A 14,291-nucleotide genomic window follows, 5' to 3' on the forward strand; every position below is an offset into this window, starting at 1 on the left:
GTTTTCAGCAGCTGTGAAGGAAGCCTGGCCCACAATCTAGCTCTCTCCTCACAGTACATCAGCTTGAGGAGCTGTGCTTCATGCTGTAAGGGAACTTAAGCCATAAATTAGAGATGACTCTCAAGTGTCCACCACAAATCTGCACTGAGAGTCCTGTCCCACCATGCCTGCTCCCTTCAACCCTTCACGCAGCTTCCACCAGGGCTTAAGGTATTGGACCAAAATACTCTTTGTCCCCAATCCAGATATCAGCTTGTTTCATCCCAGCACTGCTAAGCGTGAAAAGCCTTCTCAGCTTCTCGTCATCAAGCTCTGCTCATCTTCTTCTCAACCCAGGATGCACGCTGTTGCTTTCCACCAGAACATCATACATCTAATCAGCAACGATTTTGCTACCTCTCCCACTCGCTCTGCCAGCACTCCCTGGCCCTGCAACAGTGTTCATTATCTGATGGAGGCTAAGGGTGGCCATTAGGTAGGTAAGAGCTCCAGTTAAGCCCCACGGAGGTGTCTATTACTCATGTAGATACATGCTAAATTAGGAATTACAGCTCTGAAGTCACACAATGCAATCTGTAGTACACAACCAGCATTTCACACAGTGGGCCAGCTCCAGGTTAGCTACAGTATTCTGTTCATTGCTTCTAAAGAAGCTAGTGCTGGGATGAGTTACCAGAAAAATTTCCTCTTGTCATTTAGCCTGTTATCTCACTTTGGCAAACATCAGTGTACTCTGATTTGTATTAAACTGTCTTTTGGGATTATGTGCTCTCTTACACACTTCTCTCAGTAAGCTGTTTGCCTTAGCATGGTAAATGGAGTATTTTAGCAAACCCAACAACTGCAATCCATGTTCACAGGTATTAGCAATCCTGAATTATTGCATGAATAAAGGCACTTTGAGACACACCGTCCTGGTTTTACTGAACTCTCAAGAAGCAGTTCTGGCAAGGGTTCGACCTATCATGCAAATCAACTTGATGTCTACCAGGGACAGCAAGGCACAGAAGCTGGCCAAGTTGGACAAGGATAGAACAGGGCCAGGATAGATGAGTAGGTCAGAGCAGCAGTTTGCTCTCATCAGATGGTGTTAATCTTGAGCAAGATCAGATATGTCAGAACAAAGAGAGAGCTAGTTCCTGTGCATGCTGCCTGACTTTCCACCTGTTTCTAGGATGTGTTCCCACTCTGTGCTGGAATTCATATAGCCAAGATGGCAGTGCTGGGATTGACTGGCTGTGGGGACATGTCCCAACATCCTGAAAATCTTCTGTTGTAAAAAACAGATCTCTAACTCTGACTGCAAACTCATATTTGAGGAACACATACATGTATATATAATGGAAATGTACCAGAGTGTTAAGTATGCTGCTTAGTAGAGAAAACAAAAATACCCTGCTGCTGTTAAATCAGGGATGGGGCTCTATAGATGTTTGTTTGTCTTGGCTCATGACCAAACAAATGACATTTTCTAGACAAATAAGTTAGCTCATGGTCAATCCACTCTTTAAGAGTGACATGGACAAAGGGGAATCAAGGCAAGATTGGCCTGAAATACAGGGTAATTTCACACAGCTCAGTCTCATCTGCAGAAAGAGACAGCTGGCAGCAGAGTCTCTTGTGCTAGAGGTTGATAGCCTGGATGCCAAATGTGTAACACAATGTGGCTGCAAATAGAGAGTCATGGAAACAGGCACCAGGGAGAAAGATTATTTCACATTGGAAGGCAAGATCAGTATTTAGAGATACCTGCGGGAAAAGTATCCTGGTTTTGTAATACTTATTGAGTCTTACAACTGAAAACTTAAAATCTAAGGGGCTGTGATGCCACCAAAGCCAGCAATGGATATTGCCTTTGGTCTGTGCCAGGCACATCCAGACAGACAGCAGCAGCAAGTGCCTGGGGGCCACCAACCTCTGTCCAGGATGCCACCATGGGGCCAGTCTCCACCTGCCCATGGCTCTGCCCTGCTGGGGAGGTGCCCCGTGCCCATGGCTGGGACTGCAGACATTTATTTGCAGGCTTTGGGAAGATACAAGCAGCCCCAACACACCAACACTTTTTTTTCCTCCAAGACAGAGAGCAACCTGAATTTTCAATTGTTGTTCCACCCTCAACTCCCCTTCCTCCCAGCACTGGAATTACTGTAAAGAAACATAAAATGTAGCTGAAACAGCACTAAGATAAAGCAGATTTTGTTTGGTCAAGTTTTATTCATGTGTAGGGGGCAGTATCAGCTTTAGCAATCCAAACAAATAACCCAATGGGTAGAATTTAGGTGAATTTTTTGCCAAATCAGCACAGCTACCTGTGGCTGTTTCATCTGAAACTCCTGCCACTGCTGACAAGAAGTGGCTGAGCAAGGGGCAGTAGATGTGTAGTGCTGGTGGTGGGTCCCATAACTCATCTGAGGGGGAGGAACACTGGTATCCCTTTGCACGGGCTGCACTCTGGGTTTCTAATGTGAATGGATGCTGCTTCAGCTGCTCATGCTGCCCAAGGGGAGAGGAGTCAGGCACTAAATGCAGCATCTGACCTAAGGCACGGACATCAAATGCCGAGACCCAAAAAAGGAGAATTATCAAGGTATTATGAATCCCAGGGAAAAAGCAGGACTGAGAGGTGGTGTAAGGAGCAGGAAATGGTGCAAGGAACAGTAGTTGAAATTGGTGGTGATGCCACACAGGCATCAGTCAAATTCCCTTTTATATAAGCTGGTTGGAGCGAGCTAATTTAAAGAGAATTTCCATGGCACTCAGGAAACAAAGTTGAACAAAACCCAAACCACGGAAAATAATGATGGAAAGGAAAGCTGTAGGAAATGAGGTGGAAACTAGCGCACAACAAGAAAAAAAGATAGCCAGATCAGAATTCGTTTTCCACACACACAACTGCTGTCTTTTCAGCCTGCCACAGTTCAGCATTTTTATTCTTCCTGATCTTTTGCAAATCTGAGTGCTGACCGGCTCTGCTGCTTTATCCTGGGAGCTGTAGTGTCCATGAGTTACTCAGGAAAAATTGTTTCACCGATGTAAACATACAGCCATTAAACCAAACTATATCATCTGGGACAAGGATCGCTGCAAAATCCTTGAAACTTAGAGAGGAATACCACAATGTGCATTTAGATCCAGACTTGCAGTAAAAGCTCTTCTTCACACATATGTTGAAGATCATTACATTAACTTGAGTTAAGACAGAATAAATGCTATTATGGCTCAGTAGTAATCTTTTCTGTGCACAGCTTTTGCAAATCCCACTCTGTCATTCCCACGGTCAAAAATACAGTAAAATGCAGACATGAAGACATCTCCTAAAATCCAGAGCGAGCCCGTGCGAGTGGGGATGTCAAGAGACTGAAAGCCACTCATGCAGAAGGTTTGGTCATCAATTGACTCCTGGAAGGGAAAGCACATGTGCCTGCAGCAGCCTGCTCCATGCCCAGCTCAGGGAGTGAGGAGCAGGGAAGCTGCTGACACTCACCTTTATGATGTACTGCTCTGCTGCCAGCCTGTACTCGTGGTGTCCGATCGTGAAGCTAATGTGAGGCAAGCTCGACAGCCTTCTGCAGTCTACGAGAAACTGGACACAATGCACTGACTGAGATGGAGTTGCTTTGTCTTTCTTCAAGTACTGCTCTTTGGATTCAAGGCTTTTGGAGTAGGTAATAGTGAATTTACTACAGAGAAAGAGCAACAGGCTGACTTACAGCCTAACAATGCCCTCCAGCTTTCGTGTACTCGGTCAAACCAGCCCAGCTGCCCAGACCACTGCACCCTAGGGACCCTGGGCTGATGAAAATCCTTGCAAGTCCCAAAAGAAAGGAGGTGAAGGGGCTCTGATATCCTCCCTGTACAACTCAAAGGCAAAACTAAGCGTGTGAGCCCCAGCCAGTCTACATCAGCAAGGTCTGCTGAGCAAAAGTTCTCCAATGCTCTGCCCTTGACAGGGCAAAGGGAACTGCTCCAGCCACAGAGGAAGAGCAGCCTAAGGGTGCAGTTCACCCCTGGTCCTCAGATATACCAACACTCTAGGGGGAAAAAAGCTAGTGAGGAACACAGCAATTATACTTTGTCCTGGAGTGGGATTTAAAGAGTAGAAGGACTCAACTCTGGCACAATCATTAATGTACATACATATTCAGTTACAGTAACAGAGAAGGTAATTCCTGGCTTTTCGAGTTATTTCATGAAACAGCTGGTGTGGGAAACAGAACTGCAGAATGCTCCAATCCCAGAGGAACCTTTGCTATAAACTGTAGTGTCTTAAGTCATTTTTTAGAGGCTTCCTAGAAGGAAGCCTCTGCTTTTTGCTGTTTTACAATCTATTTTATGAAAACATAACCCTACATCTTGTGTACACTTACCGTCATACCATTAGAACAAAACAAATCATGGGACAAGGGTACAAAAAGCCAGTAAAATGATTTGTAGGATACAAGAAGCAAGACATAATTCTTTTACATAGTTATTACAGAAGAGTACATCCAGAACAAGTCAATCCTTGCTGAAAAGAGATAAAAGTTCTGGTAAAACCCAGGATGGATACACTCACTTTTACTGGGATAAATGTGAGTCACTATGTGCAGTCTGTCTATGATTGCTAAAAATAAGTCACAGAAACTCCTATTTTCAGGATGCTTTTTTGTGATATCTGAGATGCCAGATAAATGTTCTTAGGTCAGCACTGGTGTATATATGAACCTACACAGCAATGACCTTGTTTATATTAGGATAGTATAAGTACATTGGAAATACATATTTTATCTATGTTCATTAGCATGAACCATTATAAAATCAACTTGTTATCAGAGCATACTCTTTGGCATGTATCTAAAAAGTTGAACAAAATCAAGATTAAAGGTTTGATTGAGAAAGAATCAGGAGCCTCAGGAGTTACACAGAGGTCACTGCAAGTCCTCCTCTTACAAATGAAAGTGAATTAAGAGTCCACTTTAGTCTACTCTTTGTCCAGTGCACTGGGCACTTGCAATACTCTTAATTTTCTTCCAAGAGTAGCTTTGGGTCAGGATCAAGACAAACTGAGATTAGCTCAGTTAGTTAGAACATGGTGCTAATAACATCAAGGCCGTGGGTTTGATCCCTGTACAAGCCATTCCTGAGAGTTGGACTTGATGATCCTTGTGGGTCCCTTCCAATTCAGAATATTCTGTGAAATGCGAAGTTAACAAAAGCCACACATGGCTTGTTAACAAAGTTAACACAAGCTCAGCTTTGCTTGAGCACTGGAGCTGTGGCAGCGTGCTGGTGACCTGTGGGAGTCAGCCAAGGACCAGCAATAGGCACGGTAAGATAAACTACTCTTTCCCTGGAAGCAGGAGAGGAAGGAGTGGTGAGGAGGGTCAGCAAGGGAGATGCAGGAGGCAGCAGCAGGGGAGAAAGGAAAACCAGGAAAGGGTCAGTGGGGTAAGGTTCAGGAGCAAGAGTAAGAGCCAGCAGGCCTTGTCCTGTGCCCTGCAAGGAGCCGGCATTGTGAGTGACACTGATGTGCATCCCTCCCAGCAGCTCTGGCATGACACCAACTGCTGACAGTGAGAGGCCCTGTCAGTGAAGCCACTGGGGGGCTGTCATTAAAATACCATTCCTGACATGGCTGGCCATCAGCACCAAATCCCTCCTGGCTTGGGAGAGCCAACAGCTAGAGCTGGGGACCTCAAAAAGGCTCTGAGCTTCTGAAAGAAAATTATCTCTCACGCGGAGTACAGATCAATTCCTCAAACAGATGTTCCCATTATTTATATATTATATTTTCCCTTACAATATATTATTATTTTCCCTTACACACCAGTATAGGAGATGAAGTGAACATTTGGGAAACGGACTGGGACAAGGCATATAAGTCAAAAGCAGCTTGGCTCAGAGCTGTCCTGGAAACAAGGGTTTCACTGGCACCTGTCTAAGCCATTATTTCTGTTATTTTTCAACCCTTTGCATCATATACCACTTTCTCTTCCTCTCTAGCTGTTTTCTGGCTGCACAGTTTTTACCTCTCCAGTATTTGATGGGCTTGCCCCAATATATGCCTGCAATCGTCTGATTTGTGAAGAGGGGCCGGTGATAAGAGAAGTGCCCGAGTCAACGATGGCCTCGCAGCCGTGGGAGCAAAATGCCACCCGGCCCTGGATCTTTATACTGCAAACAAAAAAAGAGAAAAAAGCAGCTTTAAGCAAATGGCATATACGCTGTGACTGAAACACTGCATTATTGCTAACTGAAGTACCAGAGTATTGACTGAGGTTAATCCCAGATAACAAAGTGACAGGACAAGAGGAAATGGCCTCAAGTTGCACCACGGTAGATTTAGATTTGATATTAGGAAAATTTTTTCACAGAAAGCATTGTAAAGTGTTGGAACAGGCTGCCGAGGGAGTGGTAGGATCACCATCCTTGGAAGTGTTCAAAAGATGTGTGAATGTGACTCTGGAGGACATGGCTTAGTGATGTACTTGGTAGTGGTGCTGGATTGACAGTTGTACTCAATGATCTTAAAGATCTTTTCCAAGCCTAATGATTCTGTGTTTCTATGATTAAAACTAGCTGCCAAGCTTTGCTAAAGACAAGATTGTCTGTGGACCCACTTTTCTCTCTCGAGACTCCTACAACTCTAATCATGTGCTTCCTGCTGATGAATTTGTCCTCACCCCCAGGTATGTGTTCTCATCAATTTAGGCAGTGTGCTAGAAGTGGGACAAAGGAACACTGGCTACTTTGACCAAAGTTAGCAGGACAGATGAAAGCAGGACCCAGAGCTGGATTCTATTCCTGGGTGCCTTAACCTCTTAACTGAACAGTCTACCAAGACTCATCTTGACCACTGGTGTATCATAATAAAGCATACTAACATGCTCTCCCAGATACCAGCTACCCAGGTCACAGCAGGTTTACAGAACTAACAAACCCTGATCTCATCCTGGTGAACTCCTCTTTGAGGAGCTAGAACACTGCAGCTGAGCCCTCCTGCTCCTGTGTCACCAGGTGTTTCTGTCTCTGGGGGTTTAACTAGGGAGGTGAATTTCACCAGGTTTTTTATACATACATACATACATACATACATACATACATACATACATACATAAATACATACATACTTGTTCATGTGTATTTGCCAGTAGCTTTTCTCAGTGACTGGGACCCAGTGGATTGAACCTTTGTAGAGAGAATGGTCTATTCCGCCCAGAATCAACTCACCGCCGTTCTCGGTGTCGTCTCCTCTGAAAGCAGAAAACAGGTTAACACAGACATGGGAGTGTGCCAGTATGCACAATGAGATTACATTTAAAAAGCAAAAGTCAAATCACGGCCCTTTCTAAATTCAGATACAGATGGCTGAAAGGGATTACTACTAAATTATCACTGTATGTGTTCCAACTCAGACTCTCCAAATAACCTCTGAGAAGACTTAATGTTGACACCAAGGTAGGCATGGGGAGCAGGCTGAGCCAGTTGTTACTCTCAGCTCAGAGGAAACACTAAAGAAATAGGTGGAGTTGCAGCTGGGTCCAGATTAGGGAACAGTATTTTTCTGAAACGTGGCTATCTAGGTGTAGCACAGCACTTCTGCTCATCTGCATGGGCCAGAGGGAAACCTCTGGCAACTGACATGGTGAGTCTGAGCTGGGAACTTTTATTTATGACCTGCTCCAACAAGAATAAATCTCTGTCCAAAACGTCCTCCCCATAACATTTTTTCTTTTCATGCCATAATCTTCAATGTCAAATTGAAAACAAAGAAACAACACAAAGAATCAAAAAAATGGGAGGAATGTCTTTCTAGGGTTGAAGCTTTATACAGATGCACAGCTGTTTCTATCAACAGTTAAAATAGATTTACTTCTTTTATAGCAGTGTCATTTTAAAGACAGACCTTTTCAGGTAGAAAGAGAAGACTGGCTCCTCTACCAGCTGCTGGTTCATGATGCTGTCAAACACAGGTAGAGCGTTGCCCACTGCTAAGGAGGGATAGCCTAAGCCCAGTACACCATCAAAGTGGGCAAGGACAAAAGTTGTTCCTGGCTCAAACACTGACTCGCCGAAGTCCTGTCCCTTGATGGAGATGTTACTTATCTGTTTGGTAAAAAAAAAGGCAACAAACAACCAAGCAAAGAACAACCACAACTGAAAGTAATGACACCACCAATGACAAGAAATTAGCCATATTTCTGATCCATATCAGAAGTATGCTATTGTCATATATCAATAGATTCATTCAGTTTATAAAGCCTGCTATCTTTGTGTGACTTGCAGCAACATAGCACGTGCCCATTTGGCAGGTAGGCAGCACTGATGCTTTAGAATGCCTTAATTATGTGGTTGCTTCTTCATTAGCCCAGAAGAGGATCCAAGAAGACAAGTAGAAATGAAAAATAAAATGTGAGGCATTTGTGTTGGTAGCCCAAAGCTGGAGCAGAACCCACACCTCTCAGCACTCAGCCTGGTGGGACCTCACCCTGCCCTTGCCTAAACCAGGGAAGCTTTTCCAGGGCAAGGAAACTGAAGTGCCCTGCAAACAGCTGATGTGGAGGCTGACAGCCATTTTCAGTGGACACTCACCTGCAGTGTGTCTTTGCCAGCAATGCCCAGAAGCTGTCCTGACCCATACTGCAGGGAGAAGGCTTCCCCTCCGTGCTCATATGAATCTGACTTGAAGGACTTAAATTTCTGATGCACCCCTACACAAAAAAAAAATTACACCTCTTCACTGAGGGGAGGTCCTGGCAACCCACCCACTCCCCAGTGCAGAACAAGATGAGATATAGGAGAACCAGATTTTTGCTTCTCTCAAGAGAAAAGTGTTGAAGAAGTATGGCAGGCACATCAGTTCCCCTGCAGACATCCCAGTTTTTCTGTACCTGAGAGGTAATTTTGCACTTTAGAGAAAAATTAGAACAGAAATGGGCATTTCCACCTCGGTTGGTAGGTCTCCCAGGTCTGTTTTCACACCGTTACCTCATGGTGGGTGCAGAGGGACTCTGGACAGTTGCAGCCAGTGCCTGCCCGGGCTGCAGAGTACCATGAGGGACAGCGCAGCAAACTGCGGAGAGGAGAGCAGCCCTGAGGGATGCTCCAAACCCTCTCCTTGCAGATCCCAGCTGCAGGCAAACATTTGGGAAAGGAGAAATGGGCAAGGTCTCTGCAGCCAAGCCAAGAGAAGCGCCAGGGGGAGCACCATTTCTTACGGCAGGCCTCGCTGATGCAGTAGGCGGACGGGACCCAGAAGTTGGAGGAGCCGGTGTCAAAGACGACGGTGAAGCTCTGTGGCGGTGTCCCCACGCTCACCACCCCATAGTACTGAGCCTGTGGGAGGAACGAGGCCCTCAGCCCCGGCAGCCTCAGGCCGGCTGCTCTGAGGAAGAGCCCGGATCGGGAGCATCCCACAGCGCTCCCTTGGGGCCTTCTGTGTAATTCCATTTAAACGGGAAGGCATGCCACACGGAGCGTGTCTGGAGCGTGTGGGAGTCATTCTCCTCTTGGCCTTCATAGCAACCACCTTCGTAGGATATGTCCTATCATGAGGCCAAATGTCATTCTGAGGAGCTACAGTAATCACAAACCTATTCCCAGCAATCCCCTACATTGGACAAACACTAGTCGAATGAGCCTGAGGTGGATTCTCTGTTGATAACCCCACACTAACTCAATTCTTTGCCCTTCACTTCCTCCTCCCATTCGTCATCGTAGGCCTCAGACTCGTCCATGTCACCTTCCTCCACGAAACAGGATCAAACAAGCCACTAGGCATCCCCTCAGACTGCAACAAAATCCTGGCAGATCCTAGGGGGTCGAATCTGCATTTGTATGGGGATAGTTTATCTGAGTCGGGGCTTATTTGGGCGAGTCAAAAGTTTAGTGCAGTTAAGAGGATGCTTAGGGTTTGTGATAGGGCCAGTATGAATGGGATTATGTTTATTGCCCTTCTCTGGGTTTAAACCAGATTCTAAGGATTGGAAGTCGATGGTAATTAGTATACTAGAAGAGTAAGATCCTCATCAGTAGATAGAAATGTAGAGGAATAATCATACGATGTCTATGAAGTGGCTTCGAGCAGCAGGTTTCACTGCAGCTGAATGAACAATGTGGGGCATTTGTAAAGCCTTTTAAACAAATATTCAGCTGGGTTCCCTATGGAGTCAGCAGACCCTCTTGCATTGGCTTCAGAGGTGGCAAGGTCATCCTCAAGATGAAACTCTCACATGACCACACAGACTTTCAGGCTGTTCCTTACTGATGTCAATAAGAAAACAGTGTTGCAAAGTCAGGACGGCCTGCCTCTGCCAGCTTCAGAGGGCTCTGACCAGGGGCACAATCACTGTCTTATGTGGCTGCCCTTTTTCCTTTGTAATTAGCAGCTATTATAGCAAGTCAAAAACTATTGTGCTACACAAACTGTTCCTGATGTACTGGACAAAGTTCATCCAGAAGATGAAGAAACCACTGACCATCCCTGGATAGCAATTGAGACTGAGATAATCTCTGAACACGTGAATGCTGGAGTGAAGTGCTTATCCACATCCCGAATACAAGTGTCTGAGTGCTCCTATCTGGCCCTGGAACAGCACTTCAGCATTAAGAGAACTATTTTTAGGAAGAGGTATTTCTGGAATTCAACCACGGATAGAAAAGCAATAGCTAGTGCCAAACTTTTTTCAGCAGTACAAGTATTTGTATATGTACCTTCAAGTGCATACTTTATTAATTAATAAACAGATGTTTCTGACCCCAGAATAAGCAATCTGAATGAGATAATCTTGAAAAGGCAAGCAAGCATGCCATTTAAGAGAATATCCAACCATACAGTAGGATTCTATTTCTTCCTGCATTAAACAAACCTAAGTGACGTTCATTTAAAAAAAAAAAAAAAAAAAAAAACCAAAAGCAAAACACATACAACCAGAAAACCCACATACACACCATAATAAAACCATTCCTGGTGCTACCTGAATATGCTGGGGAAGTGGGTTTTGCTTTGTTGTTTTGAGATTTTCATTTATCCCTCTTTGAAATAAGCTTTAGAGCAGGTTGAAGTGTTTCAGTGTCCTTTGTTCTTCTTCACATACTTATTTCTTTATGGCCCTCAAGTGTCAGTAAGTTCTTGCTGAATGAATTTGGCCTTCCCTTCGATTCCATTCCCTGTTCAGGTGAAAACTTCACAACATTTCTGCAGCTTAGTTTCCCTTGAGATAAGCGTAGCATGAAAACCAAATAAAACAGAAAACAGAGACGATCCAAATGGACAAAATTCTAAAACCAGGAATGACAGCTTACAAAATGGTACACCTGCTGACTTGCCTGTCTGAGATCCAGAGAAATTAATATTTTTTCCTTTTTCAGTTTAGATGGTAAATCCCCCCAGGTCAGTCTCCAATATTTAATACATATTTAACTCCAGAGATAAAAGCAGAAAAATAAAACACTCTACTCAAGTCTTTATCATCACTGATTTGTGATTCCACCTAAACAAATAAATGAGATTTGGAGGATTTTTTTATAACACAGAAGCATCCAAGAGTCTGGTAAATAGGACATGACTAAATGAAGCAATCAGATTCTGCTGTGAAAAACCCTGTAGTTCCCCAAGACTGATACAGGCAAACCTCCCATATTTCTGTGGTGACCCAACCAAGTCCACTACAGATCTGTACAAAAGTAAAACTTGTCACAGGACTACCACTGCTACCCTACATCAGCTTTCTACTTGGGTCCCATGCTATCCTAGATCTAGACATGCTTTATTTTGCAGATTGTAACCTGGTTTTTTATGATCTAATATTTATAGCATAAAGCAACAAGACACCACAAGCTCTATAATTTCATTGACAAACTAGATTTGAAATGTGCTGGGAAAAAAACCCTGCCTCCAGTAGAATGATGAGTCCTAATGATTGCATTACCAAAACTGTACTTACATTCATGTAATCATACAGCCTTTCTGAAGCAGTTCCTACTGATAAAGCAATATCTGCAGGGAAACAATGCAGGTACCTCCGGGCAAAAACATCAGGGTGGTGATTCCTCCAAAATTCCTCTAATTCTCCCTTTTCCTTCAGCTGTTTCTTGATAGATTTGAATCGAATCAAGGGGATTCTATGCAAATAAACACACAAAAAACCCCTGATTGTCCTTTCTAGAACTATCATATACTCCATCTATTTAAAAAAAGGTTTCTTTTTTGAGACCTCAAGTAGCAACAAGCACAGGTCACCCATGAAGCCAGCTGAGATGTGTGCCAGTGAAGGCAGATGTTTTTTCTTACCGTTCCACAGCCACGATGAACGGGATGTAAACCACAGCCAACAGTATTGCCCTCATGGCTCCGAGAGGTTCAGAGTCTAATGACACTCCTTTGCTCACAAGTCCCTTTTTTATGGCCTGCTGTCAGCTGAGGGCTGCTCGCCAGGTCAATCAATCGCAGGAGGTCAGTGCTTTGGCACAAAACTGATTAATTTACTCTCAGACTGGTTTGTGCAAATAGTGATGTCCAGTGGAGCTACTCAGATAACCAGGGCACAGTCTAGACCAAACAGACATTTAACCAACAATCCTCAATGTCTTTTACATAAATACAATACAGGGGGTGAGTTTGGCTCCTGCTAGAATGAGAAAGAGGAAGCTGTCTGAGCACTTGCTGCTTTTCAAGCTTGCTTTAATGAGATGTTGCTCAGAAGTGCTCAGTGCAGAGAAAGAGGACATAATATAGATCCATTTCCCTTTTGCAGGAGACATTTCAGCAGGGCTGAGAAGACATTTGGCGGGCTTGCGACAAGTCACCTCCTAACAGCTGAAGTTTAATTCCCTATCTATGAGAGAGCTCCAGTCTAAACATAAATGTGACTGCCATGCCATAAAATGGATCTTCAAAGTAAAAAACACAACAGTACAACACTGTAACATATAATACAGTAAAAACCAGCAATAATTTTGCACACATTTCAGCAAGACGTTTGGAAGAGCTCTCTTGGATTTATTTTCCTGCAAGTTTCCTGGGGATAGTGGCTCCCACCCCTGCAGGTGGGTTCAAGTCAAGCCTGCAGAGAAATAATGGTGTCCAAAAGAGGCTGATTTGGCAGAGCACAGCCCCCAACCCATCAGCTGCCCAGGAGGAAGCAGAGCACTGAGTCTGCAGTTTACTTACAAGATTTTTGAATCTTTCCTCTGCAGAAGAAAGAGCAGTAAGCAACCACATACTGCAGCCTAGCATATACTAAAGCAAACTTTGAATAATCAGCCATTTTTGTTCAAAAGGCTGTGGTAGGATGCTGGGAAAAGAGCAACCACTTTTTTTCTTCGCAACACACCATGTATTTAAAATAAACTGCTCACTATGCAAAGGTGAACTGGAACTAAGGAATTCTCTCAAAAGAGAGCAGATGTGCAACAGCATAGCAAGGAGTGAATGTCAAAGGACACAGAGGAGGCAGGAGTTGTCATCTTCTGCTCCAGCAGCAATGTCAAGAAAAAACAGCAGAAAAACCCAATCACCCAGCATTTGTGAGCCAACAAGGGGTCTAAATGCCCATCACAGACTTTGAATAAAAACAAAGCAAACAAAAATTGCTCCTTTAAGTCACTTCCCTTGCTATGTCAGACTGATTGAGTATGGGGTATGAGAGCCTTAAAATCAATAAGTTTAGAGTTCTATTTATTAGTTGCCCCAGATTTTGAAATACAGTTTGCTTTTTCCAATGTACCTCCAAAATTGTAAAGGCTAAAAAAAAACAGCAAAAGCTGAGCCTGGTGTCATCACACAGCTGCAGACAGAGCTTTGGAACTGAAAAAGCACCAGCATCTCTATTACAATATCTTGTTTCAAAAAATAATAGAATCTCAAAAATGCATATTTTCTGTTGGTTTCTATTTTATTTTAATTTTTTTCAATTATCTATCTATTCCCCATTTCTCCTGAACTCAGAGGTTTTACACAAGTTATCAGCAAACAATCACATTTTCTGCTCCACAGTCATCCCAGCCACTGAGCTGCAAGAGCTGGGTGCTGGAAATGGGAATGGTGAGCAAAGATTTGTGAAATCTAGAAAGAAAAGGCATTTCTCAAGGAGGCCCCATCTGTCACTTGATGCACAGCAGAGCAGATGTCATGCCCTTGGGTAGGGCAGTGCCGCTTTGACAAGAGCAAGACAATGTCTGTGCTGAGTGCCTTTATCACTTGAACTTTTCCTCAAATGCTACAAATGCTTCTGGGAAGTCGAAAATGTTCCTGTTGGAGGGCACCATGGTGACTTTGAAGACATGAACTTTCAAAACACCACCTGGGTCTA

At 44.0% G+C, this 14,291-nt stretch overlaps 1 protein-coding gene across 1 annotated transcript; it reads right to left on the bottom strand.

The window, feature by feature from the left end:
- Positions 1–3,198: 3,198 nt before the first annotated feature.
- Positions 3,199–12,327, bottom strand: LOC115910280 (cathepsin E-like). Its single transcript, XM_030960286.1, has 9 exons — positions 12,272–12,327; positions 11,925–12,102; positions 9,198–9,315; positions 8,572–8,690; positions 7,886–8,085; positions 7,110–7,232; positions 6,009–6,153; positions 3,485–3,583; positions 3,199–3,399 (listed from the first exon to the last, which is right to left on the bottom strand). The coding sequence occupies exons 1-9, from the start codon at positions 12,325–12,327 to the stop codon at positions 3,220–3,222; spliced, it is 1,218 nt and encodes a 405-aa protein (XP_030816146.1). The 3' UTR covers positions 3,199–3,219.
- Positions 12,328–14,291: the final 1,964 nt, after the last annotated feature.

The sequence above is a fragment of the Camarhynchus parvulus genome, chromosome 1A, assembly GCF_901933205.1.
Source record: "Camarhynchus parvulus chromosome 1A, STF_HiC, whole genome shotgun sequence".
In the NCBI taxonomy this organism is placed as follows: Eukaryota; Metazoa; Chordata; class Aves; order Passeriformes; family Thraupidae; genus Camarhynchus; species Camarhynchus parvulus.